Below are 14491 nucleotides of genomic sequence, written 5' to 3' on the forward strand. Positions count from 1 at the left end.
CTTCCCAGGTGGTGCTAGTGGTAAAGAACCCGTCTGCCAATGCAGGAGATGTAAGAGATGCAGGTTCAATCCCTGGGTCAGGAAGGCCTCCTGGAGGAGGGCACGGCAGCCCACTCCAGTTTTATTGCCTGGAGAATCCCCATGGACAGAGGAGCCTGGTGGGCTACAGTCCATGAGATCACAAAGAGTTGGATACAACTGAAGTGACTTAGTACACACACACACACGCAGAAGAGACTAATTTATAGGAGTCTCATCACACCCACAATGCTGCATGTGGGGATTTTAGAGGGTCCATGGCCATGAGTGGACCCACGGGATGGATTCCAACAGAGGAGTCCAACTGCTGCTGCTACTAAGTCACTTCAGTCATGTCCGACGCTGTGCGACCCCATGGACTGTAGCCTACCAGGCTCCTCCGTCCACGGGATTTTCCAGGCAAGAGTACTGGAGTGGGGTGCCATTGCCTTCGCTGGTTCAGCTACTGCTTTCCCCTTATCCAAGAACAGCTCCATTCCTCTAAGGGAAGGTGCCCTCTGTGAATTAGCAAAGAGTGACTGGGAAGGTACATGCAGAGCAGTGAGACCAAGGATTCGCAACCCAGCCCTGCTGGGCCACCAGCCAGACCTACCAGGCCTCCCTTGGTCATCCATGGGGTAATCGCCATTATGTTCCTATCATCACACATACAATCCACATACATCAAATACGGCACTCCAGGGGAATAAGGGGGACTATGTTGGCTAACCAACTCTGAATCCACAGGGAATTCTCTTGTCTACAACTTTACAAAAAGAACAAAAGCAGTCTTTGAGGTATATAGCCAATACCAGTGGAGTCCACAGGCACACTTTTTAAACAGCTTTCTTGAGGTATAATTTGTATAAATATAAAATGCATCATCATACACACATAATTTAATAACTTTAACATGGTTGTACAACAATCTATAATCAAAATCTAGTTATGCTGAATCACCTTGCTGTACCACATAAATTAACAAAACATTGTAAATCAACTATACTTCAACAAAAAAAATTTTTTTTAATCTAGTTATAGAACATTTCCATCACACCCCTAAAAATTTAATCAAGCCAATTTGCAATCTTCATTCTCATCCCTGGGCAATAATTAATCATTTCTTGGTCACTATAAATGTGCCTTTTCTGGACATTTTCTATAAATAGAATTGCACAATATATAGTGTTTTGTATTGGCTTCATCCACTAAGCATAATGTAAAGGAGGCTCATCCCTGTCACAGCATGTATCAGTCCACTCCCTTTTATTGTTGAATAGTACTAGGGTAAATTTTGTTTATCCATTCATCATTTGATGGGCATTTGGATTGTTTTCATCATTTGGTTATTATGAAAATTTCTGCTAGGAACATTTATAGACAAGTGTTTGTGAGGATGTATCTTTTCATTTTTCTTAGGTAGATACCAAGAAGCAAAATTGATAAATTATATGTTTAATTTATGTTTAACTTTTCAACATACCGCTAACTTTTCCAAAGTGGTGTGCCACTTCACGTTCCTACCAGCAATGTATGAAAGTTCTCATTTCTCCACATCTTCAACACTTGTTATTACAATTTGTTTTTTAATTATAGGCATTCTATAGTGGGTGTTTAATGGTATCTCATTGTATTTTAATTTACATTTCCCTAATGATGAAAGTGAAAGAGGAGAGTGAAAAAGTTGGCTTAAAGCTCAACATTCAGAAAACTAAGATCATGGCATCTGGTCCCATCACTTTATGGGAAATAGATGGGGAAACAGTGGAAACAGTGTCAGACTTTATTTTTTTGGGTTCCAAAATCACTGCAGATGGTGATTGCAGCCATGAAATTAAAAGACGCTTACTCCTTGGAAGGAAAGTTATGACCAACCTAGACAACATATTAAAAAGCAGAGACATTACTTTGCCAACAAAGGTCCGTCTGGTCAAGGCTATGGTTTTTCCAGTGGTCATGTATGGATGTGAGAGTTGGACTGTGAAGAAAGCTGAGCGCCGAAAAATTGATGCTTTTGAACTGTGGTGTTGGAGAAGACTCTTGAGAGTCCCTTGGACTGCAAGGAGATCCAACCAGTCCATCCTAAAGGAGATCAGTCCTGGGTGTTCATTGGAAGGACTGATGCAGAAGCTGAAACTCCAATACTTTGGCCACCTCATGCGAAGAGTTGACTCATTAGAAAAGACCCTGATGCTGGGAGGGATTGGGGGCAGGAGGAGAAGGGGATGACAGAGGATGAGATGACTGGATGGCATCACTGACTCAATGGACATGAGTTTGAGTAAACTCCGGGAGTTGGTGATGGACAGGGAGGCCTGGCGTGCTGCGATTCATGGGGTCGCAAAGAGTCGGACACGACTGAGCAACTGAACTGAACTGAACTGCACCTTAAACTGCATTGAATCTTCAATCTACAAACATGGATTCTCACTACCTATTTTGATATTATTTTTCATTCTACAAGGCTACCATCACCCTGATAACCAGATAACCAAAACCAGACAAAGTTATTACCAAAAAAGGAAATTACAGGCCAATATCACTGATAAACATAGATGCTAAAATCCTCAACAAAATACTAGCAAACAGACTCCAACAACACATTAAAAGGATCATACACCATTGTCAAGTGAGGTTTATCCCAGGGATGCAATGCATATACTGATTCTTCAGTATATGAAAACCAATCAATGTGATACACCACATTAATAAACTAAAGGATAAAAACCATATGATAATCTCAACTGATGTAGAAAAAAATTTCAACAAAATTAAAGCAATTTATGATTTAAAAAAACCTTCCAGAAAGTAGGCATGGGGGAACCTATCTCAACATAATAAAGGCCAGATACAACAAACCCACAGCAAACATTATTCTCAATTTTTGAAAAACTGAAAGCATTTCTTTAACATCAGGAACAAAATGAGGGTGCCCACTCTCACCACTATTATTCAACATAGTTTTGGAAATTTTATCCACAGCAATCAAAGAAAAAGAAATAAAGGGAATCCAAATTGGAAAAGAAGAGGTAAAACTCTCACTCTTTGCAGATGACATGATACTATACATAGAAAATCCTAAAGATGCCACCAGAAAACTACTAGATCTGCCTCAACAAAGAATTTGTTAAAGTCACAAAACAAAAAATTACTACTCAGAAATGTCTTGCATACTTATACACTAACAACAAAAAAATCAGAAAGAGAAGTTAAGGAAACAATCCCATTTTCCATTGCAACAAAAAGAGTAAAATACCTAGGAATAAACCTACCTAAGACAAAAGAGCTGCACACAGAAAACTCTAAGACGCTGATGAGAGAAATCAAAGAGGACACAAATGAATGGAGAGACACACCACGTTCTTAGACTGGAAAAGTCGATATTGTGAAAATGACTATACTCCCCAAAGCAATTTACAGATTCAATGCAATCCCTATCAAAATTACCAGTGGTATTTTTCACAGAGCTGGAACAAAAAATTTTATAATTTGTATGGAAACACAAAAGACCCCAAACAGCCAAAGCAATCTTGAGAAAGAAAAATGGAGCTGGAGGAATCAGCCTCCCTGACTTCAGACTGTGGTTACTGCTTGGTTTCTAAGTCATATCCAACTCTTTGTGACCCCGTGGACTGTAACCCACAAGGCTTTTCTGTCCATGGGATTTTCCAGGCAAGAATACTGCAGTGGGTTGCCATGCCCTCCTCCAGGGGACCTTCCCAACCCAGGGGTCGAACTCATGCCTCGGATGTCTCCTGCATTGGCAGGAGGGTTCTTTACCACTAGAGCCACTAGGAAGCCTTCAGACTATACTACAAAGCTAGAGTACTCACTATAGTATTGTGCTGGCAGTTTTTTCTTTTTAATTTATCTTACTTTTGGGCCTAGATTCCTAAGAGCTACCCTCTATCACAGCATAGTTTAGTAATCAGCCTCTGATGAACCAGAAGTTATACATAAGCACCCTCCTCCTGGTGGCTCAGATGGTAAAGAATCCACCTGCAACGTGGGAGACCTGAGTTCAATCCCTGGGTTGGAAAGATCCCCTGGAGGAGGGCACGGAAACCCACTCTGGTATTCTTGCCCAGAGAATTCCCATGGACAGCGGAGCCTGGTGGGCTACAGTCCATGAGATCACAGACTTGGACACTAATGAGCGACTAAGCACACATACTTAGGCACCTTAAGCCACTAAGGTTTTCACCATTTGCTAATGAATCTGTGTATGAGTTGGAGAATACAGTCAAAGATCGTACAGTTTACAACTTTTCCCCAGCTTTTATTTTCTACCAGGCTGTCTCATATCTCCTCTGCATATGCACCAGGCATCATATTCAGCCAGGAAAGATGAGTAAATAACTAGACCCTTTCTCTGATCTGTTGAGCCTGCACACTGCCTTGCCCATATGCACAGTCTTTAAGACCATCAGGAATATGTATGAGCTTATCAAGGCCCACCTCTGAGTCTGTCTCATTCTCTGAGTCTCTCTGGTCAATTTCTCACTGATCTGCTGGTCTGTTGCTTGTTTCAAGTAGTACTGCAACCTCAAACTAACCGCAGAAACTGTCTTCCCTAATTTTTTTGCCATTAATGTCACTATTGTTTTTACTGAATTGCCTGAGTGTGCACTTTTCTCCAATCAGCCCTCACTGGCAGCAAAGTTTCTGGTTTTCGCAGCCTAGCCTACCCAAGCAGAACCACCACACAGATGGAACTGGAGGGAGGGGTGATGGAAGCAGCCCCAGGATAAACCACCGCACACTCCCACTGTTCATAACATGGTTTAGTAGTTTTTCTTGAATAAATGGTTCTCAATTTGTTGTACCCCTTTGGTTGAGTTCCAGAGTCCTAAAATGGTTGGTTTTTACTATTTTGTCCAGTTTTATTGTTGCTTTTTTGGGGAGAAAATTTGTCAAGTTCCTCACTCTGCCGCGCTGTAAGTCCTGACATCCCCACCCCCAGGCACATTCTTAAGCTTAGTTCAGGCTAATAATACTACCAACTATTTATTTTAAATTGGCTTCATTTTAATTGAAAATCTAATCTTTCTCCAAGAGCTATTAATGGCTCTATCAGCATCTTGAAAGCATTAGGGGGCCTTAGAGGGAACCATCTTGCTGAATATAAACCACATGTTTCCCCCTCAGACTTCAAGCCTCACTGAAATGGGGGCATCTACCTGTAGATGCCTACACACTGCCTCAAGGTACATGGGGGTGGGTAGGACAGGGTTTTCTGGCCCGCTCCTGTGATGGATGGAGTGTTAAGAAAACAGGTTCCTAAACTGAGAGTTGCCTCATGTGATTTCTGATACCCAACAATACAGTGGAAACCACATTATTATCCAGCCTCCTAACTTCCTCCACCCAGCGTATATTACCAAAAAACCTCAGAATTCCACATGACAAACTATTCACATGCCTGAAAAGCCATCAGTAAAAGCCCTTCAGGGCCAGGGTGTCATGTGCGTAATTGGCAAGAACCTCTTTAAAAGAGATTCCATTCAATAATGTGTCTAAAAAAAAAAAATAGCTAAACCTAAAGCTGAGCATCAAGTAATTACACTCTCAATCTTTCCAATTGCACAGTGTTTTGAAAATGTCAAAATTACAACCAAATGCTGCTGGAGCAAATTTTACTAGTGGTTTTCTGGAGGCCAGTAAAGGCACTGGCCATGAGAGTAGTAAGAGAAAAGTTTGCATATTTTTCCTATGCAACAATAGCAAGCAGAGCATATAGACATAATATAGATGCACCCGTTGAAATACATCTATTTAATGACCTTGATCTTTGGTTTCTACTCCACCTTCCCTTTGGAAGGAGAATCAATGTATAGACACAAAATCATAAACACTGCTACAGAAGACTTATTAAAGACTTATTAAGTATTAAAGCAATATTATTTCCATAAGAGAAACAAGTCATCACATGAGCGATAAGCCAACTGATAAGGCAAGGATGTGGCCCCTCAAATGTGCATAAGGTTGTGCAGGATGCAAAGAGCAAATGTCCTGGGTCTCCCCCAAGCTTCATTCCTGCCCTTGGCCTGCACCCACCGAGTAACAGACCTGGTGGGGATATGTGCAACTCTAATGCCAAACTATGGCACCGGGAGCCCTCATAAATAGAGATCTAGAACTACTCGTTCATTTATTACCTCACTAAACACCTCTTCACTGCAGCATCCCCTGTGCTAAAAGTGGAAAATAAATGTTTGGCATTTAAGGCCAAGTTTTGGAAGCCACTATACCCTAGAGGAGTAATGGAAAAAATTAACCACTGAGATTATATGATATGGTTAGTATTATTCAAAAAACTAGGTTACACATAGGTTACAACTGACACTGAATGACAGATGTTTTCTTTGACTACAAATCGGATTGATTTTAAACCTGAATTTCGGGAGAATTATGAAACCTACCCTCAGGTACATATGTAGCCAGAATAAAACCAAAAGGTCTAAGCATGCCTGGTTCAGAACAGTCCCTGTTGCTACTTCATTAAGTCTGTGTAAGTACACTTTTGGTAGGAATGTAAATTGGGGCAGCCACTATGAAGAACAGTTCCTTACAAAACTAAAAACAGGGCTTCCCTGGTGGCTCAGTGGTAAAGAATCTGCCAGCCAATGCAATAGACATGGGTTCGATCCCAGATCTGGGAAGATCCCACATGCCTCTGAGCAATTAAGACTGTGTGCCAAAATCACTGAGCCTGTGCTCTAGAGCCTGAGAGCCGCAACTACTGAAGCCCAAGGGCCCAAAGCCCATGCTCCACAACAAGAGAAGCCACCGCATTTAGAAGCCCACACACTCAACTGCAGAGCAGCCCCTACTTGCTGCAACTAGAGGAAAGCCTGCACAGCAATGAAGACCCAGAACAGGTCAAAAATAAATAAATAAAATCATTTTTTTAAAAAGAATGAGAACAAATCTTTTGGGGAAAAAAAAAAAAACTAAACTAAAAAACAGAGCTACCATTTGCCAGCAATCCTACTACTGGGCATATATCTGGGGTAAAAAAAACAATTTAAAAAGATACATGCACCCTCAATGTTTCATCACACCACTATTTACAATAACCAGGTCATAGAAGCAACCTAAATGTGCATCAACAGAAAAGTGGATAAAGAAGATGTGGTACATATATACAGTGGAATATTACTCAGCCATAAAAAAGGACAAAATAATGCCAATTGCAGCAACATGGATGGACCTAGAGATGATCATACTAAGTGAAGAAAGTCAGACAGAGACCATATGATATCGTTTATATGTGGAATCTAAAGAAAAGCATACAAATAAACTTATCTATAAAATAGAAATAGAATTATAGATGTAGAAAATAAACTTTGTTACCAGGGTGACAGAGGGAAAGAGTAAACTGGAATATTGGGATTGACATATACACACTATTATATATAAAACAGGTAACAAAGAAGGACCTACTTTATAGAAAAGGGAACTCTACTCAATACTTGGTAATGGCTTATATGGGAAAAGAATCTAAAAAAGAGTGGAGTTGATATATAACTAATTCACTTTGCTCTACAGCAGAAACTAATACAACAGTGTAAATCAACGATACTTCAATTTTTAAAAAATTTTAGGTCTGTGTCAGCAGACAAATTTCTGGTGCCTATTAACTGCTTTTAAAAAAAAAAGAAAGAAAATAGGGTTTTCTCAATATTAACTTTCTCAGTAAGGCAAAGTCAGCCACAACTCAGTTTTAACGGCAGAATACTATTCTCTGGTTTGCAGAGAGTAATTTGAGATGTAAATGTTTAGAGAAGGGGAAGAATACTGCAGAGATCAAAGCTTAAGTATTAGATTTTTTTTTCTGTGTGTTGATTTTGAGGGGGGGGGGATTATTTTGTGGGGAGTGGAGGGAGATGTCCTTTTAAATAATACCACCGGGAAACTCCATCCTTGCCAACCACCAAGGAAAGCAGAGAGTATTTCTCAGCCCTAGATCTCTCCTTGCACCCAGGGCAAGGTGGAGAGGGGAAGTTGAGCTGGGCAGACAGCTGCTCTGAGGCGCCTCTAACTCTGTCAAGACTTGTAAACCCAGGAAGCCCACAGGGAGGATGCAGAGAGGAGAGGATGCAGTCGGATGAGCCCAACCAGAAGCCCCGTCTCCTCACCCGTCAAAGGGAAGTGCTCATTTGGGCTCTGTTCTTTTCTGTGGGCTCAGTGTCCATATTTTGCCCTCCTATAAACACTGGATGAAAAGGGAAACAGAGGAGCCTTGCAGAGGCTAAGTGCCACCCCATAATGTGCCTCGTTGGGCTGACTCCTTAGTCATCAACAACATCTGCTATGGTGCCTACCTTGCTGAGGGTAGCAGACAAAAAAGGCAGACCCTTGCTCTCTTGTAGCCTGCGATCTAGCAAAGAGACAAAGGTTAAACTAAATTACAAAATGAATTATGAAACAAGGTAGGACAAGTCAGCCTTCAGGCACCTTACAGGATGTGTCTGGTCTGGCACAGGGGAAGGTCTGGGGCACCTCCGGAAGGTGTGATGCTTCTGTCCTTCGCAGAAGGATGAGCACTGGAGAGGGGACGGGAGGATGGCTCTCTAAAGAGGGAAGGGCAGTGCAACCTGCCCTGAGACAGAAAAGTGGAGCAAAGCAAAACTGAAAGAAGCTCCTGTGACCAGAGCAGAGGGGCCCAGGGAGGAGGAGCCCCAATCTTCAAGGCAGCAGAGTGGGCAAAGGTGGCGGAGTTTATCCTAAGAAATGGAGTGATTATTTGAGGAGTTTTAGGTAAAGACGAGGTCAGGTGAGATTTCTGTTTTCAAAAGATCTCTCTGCTTGCTTTCTGTGGCCAACAGAGATGAGCTGATAAGGTTGGAGAGATGTGCAGCTAGGCGTCCAGTAGTAGACGTGGAGAAGGCAGGGTTTGGTTGTTACCAGGAGGATGCAACAGAAGGACAGAAGAAAGAGGGAGTTAAGGGAGGGGCTGCAGTGATACAACGTGGAATAAGCTGCATGGGAACAGACACAGGAGAGGTTGATGATGATGAGAAGGAAGGTTGAGGCATCAGTGGGCTGGAGGTCCCAGTGAGACCAAGGACTGTCCTGGTGGGAGTAAATACGAGAGCCAAAAGGACCGGATGGTGGAGGGCACGAAGGTGGAGCCGTTTGGGGATTTGACAACATCCAGAATGTGGCATGGCAGAAGGTGGCTATGGAAGAGTAAAAGAAAATAGGTGACACTAAAGAAAGTAAAAGGACAAAAGAAAAGCAAAAGCAGAGATACTCAGCCACATTTAGAATCTTCCAGAATGATAGATTAAGAGCTCCTGGAAGGGCTTCAGGAACATTCCTACATCCCCTCAAGCCTCTCCACCTCCTCATGGCCAAGTGTTAAGCTTGACTAAATAAGAGCCACTACTGGGGACCTCCCTGGTGGTCCAATGGCTAAGACTCCATGCTTCCAATGCAGGGCTGCGGGTGAGATCACTGGTTAGGGAACTAAGAGGCTTCCCTGGTAGCTCAGTTGGTAAAGAATCCACCTGCAATGCAGCAGACCCCAGTTTGATTCCTGGGTTGGGAAGATTCACTGGAGAAGGGATAGGCTACCCACTCCAGTATTCTTAGGCTTGCCTTGTGGATCAGCTGGCAGAGAATCTGCTTGCAATGCAGGAGACCAGGGTTCAATCCCTGAGTTGGGAAGATCCCCTAGAGAAGGGAAAGACTACCCACTCCAGTATTCTGGCCTGGAGAATTCCATAGACTGTATAGTCCATGAGGTTGCAGAGTCGGACGCAACTGAGCAGCTTTCACTTTCACAGGGAACTAAGATCCCATGTGCTGCATGATGCAGCCAGATTTTTAAAATAATAATAATTTTAAAAAGCCACTATCACCACAGGCATGCAGATATCCACAGACATGTGACAGGGACAGTTTTGCACATTTTCTTAGGACAACCATGTACATCATAAGCAGCACAGTTACTGATCACAAACCTGGCCTCCATCCCCATGGTGTCAGTCCTGTGGCTCATGCTCCATAGAGTAGAGTGACTGCTACCTGCTACATACACCACTCGATATCCTGTCTCTCCTACCAGACTACAAACTCAAGGGCAGGTCATTATGCTTCCTTCATGGGTCCTAATACCATGCCTGGAATGCAGAAAATGCCCAATAAAGAAGGAACCCATCTCAATAAAATGAAGTTCAAAACTAGCAAAACTAATTTATGAAGTCAAGAGTCAGCACAGTGGTTCTCTCCTGGGTGGGGACGGTAACTAGAAGGGAGTATCGATGCTATACATTTCAATCTGCATCCTGTTTCCATGCCTATTCACTCAAAATTCATTGGTCTAAATTTTCCTTTGTACTGTCAGCTATCTGGCAACTCACCAAGGGATTCTCACTTTCCTCTAGAACTTTCCTAAAATTTTTGCGGTCCAATGGGAACTAAAGATGAACAGGTCTTCACTGGTTATCTATTTTACCTATAGCAAATACAGCACAAGGAACTCTACTCAATATTTTATAATAACCTAAATGGAAAAAAAAATTGAAATAGATATATGTATACATATAACAGAATCACTTTTCCGTACACCTGAAACTAACACAGCATTGTTAATCAACTGCACTCCAATATAAATAAAAAAAATTTTTTAATGATTAAAAGGATTGATGTATATAGCAAAATAGTTATTCAGGGGGAGGTACTCAGCCCATTAAAAAATAATACAATTTTAAAAAATCACCAGTCTCTATCATTATATATTTGCACATTTTTCTGTATGTTACATTTCCATAATTTTTTAACAAATGAATGAATCAATCAGTGGTGAAACCCAACTTGGCTTAAACTTGAACTGCTTGCCCAATACAGGATGGGAATGGCAAGCTGAGGCAGGCACTGGCAAATATTTTTTGTAGGAGGCCAGATATTAAATGTCTTACGCCTTGCATGCCATATGATTTCTGCCACAGCTATTCAACTTCGCTGCCGAAGCACAAACTTAGCCATAGATAATATAGAAAACCAATGGAAGTGGCCGTGTTCCAACAAAACATACTTATGACACTGAACTCTGAATTTAATATTCACATACCCTAATGTAATAGTCTTTCTCATTTTTTTTAATCATTCAAAAATTTAAAAACCATCCTTACCTCTCTAGCTGCACAGAAACAGGCTAAAGGCCAGATCTGACCGCAGAAAAGACTTCCCAGCCTGTGCACTGAGGGCGTATGTGCATAAAACCCACTTCCCAGTCAGCACCTAGGCTCAGCCTGTCCCCCCCAGCCCTGCCCCTCCAGCCTTCTCCCACCTTTGTAAGTAGGCAGACTCTCCATCTTGTCCCCACAAGGGTATTTACTGTCCCGAGGTTTGATGGGATCCACTCGACAGAGGGGGTAAGGGTTGTAATCTTGTTTATACGTGGTCTTCAGATCCATGTTCTCTTCACTTGGGACGAACGGGTTGGGCTGGTGGATCTTCACTGGTAACACTTTGTGAGGCCCAAAGTCTCTCCTGTGGGAAAATAAGCAGACGCCTTGGGAGCCCTTGTCTCAGAATAAGGCTCATGGTTTCCATTCAACCCAATTCTATAGGCGCTGGCTGAGAAGTCATCCTCCCCTCTCTGCCTTTACTGCTCTGCCTCCTGTTTCCCACTTCTGACAAAGACATGGCCATTCACGTCTCACTCAAGTTACACGCCGTCAAGGGCCAGTCATTCACCAAGTGCGTGCTCCCTACCTCCACCCTGCAGCTCATCAGTTCCTCTTTCCTCCTCAGTTCAGACCCTGGCCATTTCTCGTGTGGGTCATGTTATAACCTATAACCTGGGCTTCCTGCATGATTGCCACCACCTGCCACTCTCCCATCCTAGAGAGCCAAAATCAACTCTCTAAACCCAAAATCTCACCCTTTTACTCCCTGGCTTTAAAATCTTCCAGATAAAGCCCAACTTTCTAGCACGGGATGTAAACCTTCCTGGACCTGCCTCGGCTTCCCTCCCTGGCCGCACCCCCTCCCCCTCACTCCCCACCCCCATCCCACTGCAGCCACCCAGGACCACTGGGAAGGTCTCTCCTGTGCCTGCTGTCTCCACCTTCCTCCCCCAACCTGTTCACTGTGGAGCTGACTTCTATTTTTCCGGTCCCGCCACCTCCTTCTCTGTGCTCCCAATAGCTCATGCTAAGATTTATCTCCTTCCTCTATTTAACTTCATAGACAACCCAGAAGAAAAGGCCAATAAATGCAGACAATGAACCTTCCACTTCTCAGCTCTCTGGCATCAGCACTCCCATCACTTCAGGGTATATGGAAACAATGGAATAGAAAAACAAAGACATTTTATGAAAAACAAGTGCATATATATATATATATGGAATCTAGAAAAATGGTACAGATGAACCTATTTGCAGGGCAGGAATAAAATCCACTAACTTAGAAAGCAGATACGTGGACACAGGGCAGAGAGAGAAGCGGAGGGGGGCACGAACTGGGAGAGTAGCGCTGACCTATATATAGTGTGTGTGTATAAGTCTCTATCAACTCTTTGCAACCCCGTGAACTGTAGCCTGCCAGGCTCCTCTGTCCATGGGATTTCCCACGCAAGAATACTGAAGTGGGTCGCCATTCCCTTCTCCAAGGGATCTTCCCAACCCAGGGATTGAACCTGGGTCTCCTATACTGCAGGCGGATTCTTTAACTTCTGAGCCACCAGGGGAGCCCATGTGTAAAACAGATAGCGAGTGAGAAGCTGGGTGTGTCACTGCAATGAGCTCAGCTCGATGCTCTGTGATGAGGTAGACGGGTGGGATGGGCAGACAGAAGCTCAAAAAGCAGGCGATAAATGTATACATATAGTTGATTCACTTTGTGGTACAGTAGAAATGAAACACAACATTGTAAAGCAATTTATACTCCCAACTTAAAAGAAAGAAAAGAAAATGCATGACACTCTTTTCTATACACTCTCTTCCCAAAGCACCCCCGTTCTACAAAGACCAAGACACTGCGGCATCGCCACCAGCACCAAGTACCCTGGCTCAGCCCGGGCGCCCACTGCCCACCAGCTGCCCAGGGCAAACTCTCTTCAGCATACATCCCCCCCTTCCTCCGAGGACTTCTGCTTCACACAACAGGCTGTTCTTGCCTGAAACTCATTTATCCAACTGGACAGGGGGAAGGTGGCTTTTCCCTAACGGCACTTCCAAAACAACCTCACCAAGGGAAGGGGAAGTCTTCCGGACAGGAAGACATTGGCCCCAAACACCAGTAAAAACCTACTTCCCCGCCAAAATCTGGAGCAGTGTTACTGAGCCATGCTTGACTAGCAGAGGCAACACGCTCCACTGTAACCTGTCTTGCATGAATTATACATATGGTTGTCAATAAACCCAAACCAGGGACTGAAAGCGCTTGGTGGGAGGGGAGGAAGGAGTTAGGAAGCCGGAGAATTAGTCTCCCTAGGGCTCCAAGGGGGAAACAGGAGATGCTTCAGTTGAACTCCCTGTAACACCCTCTGGGTAGGTTTAAAAATACATCTCAGCAGCAGTTACCGGGCCTGCAGCCTGGGCTCTGTCCCCAGGGGCCCCACGTTGGCAAACAGCAAGAGGAAGCCAAAAGACCTGAGGCAGCTGCTTGCTGACAGTGTAAGTCAGGGTTTATGGAGGGAATGGGCGGAATGAGAACCCAGGGCTCAGCTCCCCGCTCCTACTCTTCTAAGTATGCACGTACCTCACACTGATGTCTGTTCAAAGCTAAACCAGCTGCAGCAGGGAACTAGGGCAGTCAGGCCTCTAGGCTGCCAAGAGAAATGGGAAGGCCCAGAAAACACTGGCTGATAACCAGTTAACTGCAAAGTGGCTTTCATCAGAAAGTTCGTGTTCTCAAGGAGGGCTCCCAAGGGGAGGTGGCTTTCCTCACTCCCCAGGGGGCTGGAGTGGGGTTGGAGGCAGCTCGAGACCCCACAGCTCCATACAAATCTGTGTTCACTAATGACTACCCAAGAGTTCAGCCCTGTTCGCTTCCAAGAATGTGTATCAGAAGATACCAGGCGGCAGGTGATGAGGAACAAAGCTGCATGCCCACGCTGCCCGGCAGAGCCCTCCCAAGCCCAGAGCAGCCAGGGCTGCCTTCCTGTCACGGGCCCATCACACCCTGGAACCTGCACACAGAACTCGAGACATTCTCTTCTGCTGTCACTTCTACTGAGGGAACCAGCTTCCCCTCAGAGCTGCTGTGAAAACCTTCCTACAAGGGCTGCCAGGCTCTATGATAACTAAAACGTGCTTAATGCCCCCATTTCCTGCTGCTACAAGATTAAAAAAAAAAAAAAAAACAGGACTCCCCTGGTGGCGCAGTGGATAAGAGTCCACCTGACGACACAGAGGGTACAGGTTCAATCCCTGGTCCAGGAACTAAGCCCTCAGCAACTGGCCTCAGCAACTAAGCTCATGCAACACAATGAACTGAAGCCCTTGCTTTCCAGAGC

The 14491-nt window shown here is 43.9% G+C and overlaps 1 protein-coding gene across 1 annotated transcript in view; it reads right to left on the bottom strand.

The window, feature by feature from the left end:
• The window catches only part of SAXO1 (stabilizer of axonemal microtubules 1), a 110283-nt gene that overhangs the window by 1613 nt on the left and 94179 nt on the right, over positions 1-14491 (bottom strand). Inside the window, exon 3 of the mRNA XM_020904080.2 lies at positions 11318-11520. Within this exon, the coding sequence (XP_020759739.2) occupies positions 11318-11520 (203 nt within the window). The remainder of the gene's footprint in view (positions 1-11317; positions 11521-14491) is intronic.

The sequence above is a fragment of the Odocoileus virginianus genome, chromosome 18, assembly GCF_023699985.2.
Source record: "Odocoileus virginianus isolate 20LAN1187 ecotype Illinois chromosome 18, Ovbor_1.2, whole genome shotgun sequence".
NCBI classification, from domain to species: Eukaryota; Metazoa; Chordata; class Mammalia; order Artiodactyla; family Cervidae; genus Odocoileus; species Odocoileus virginianus.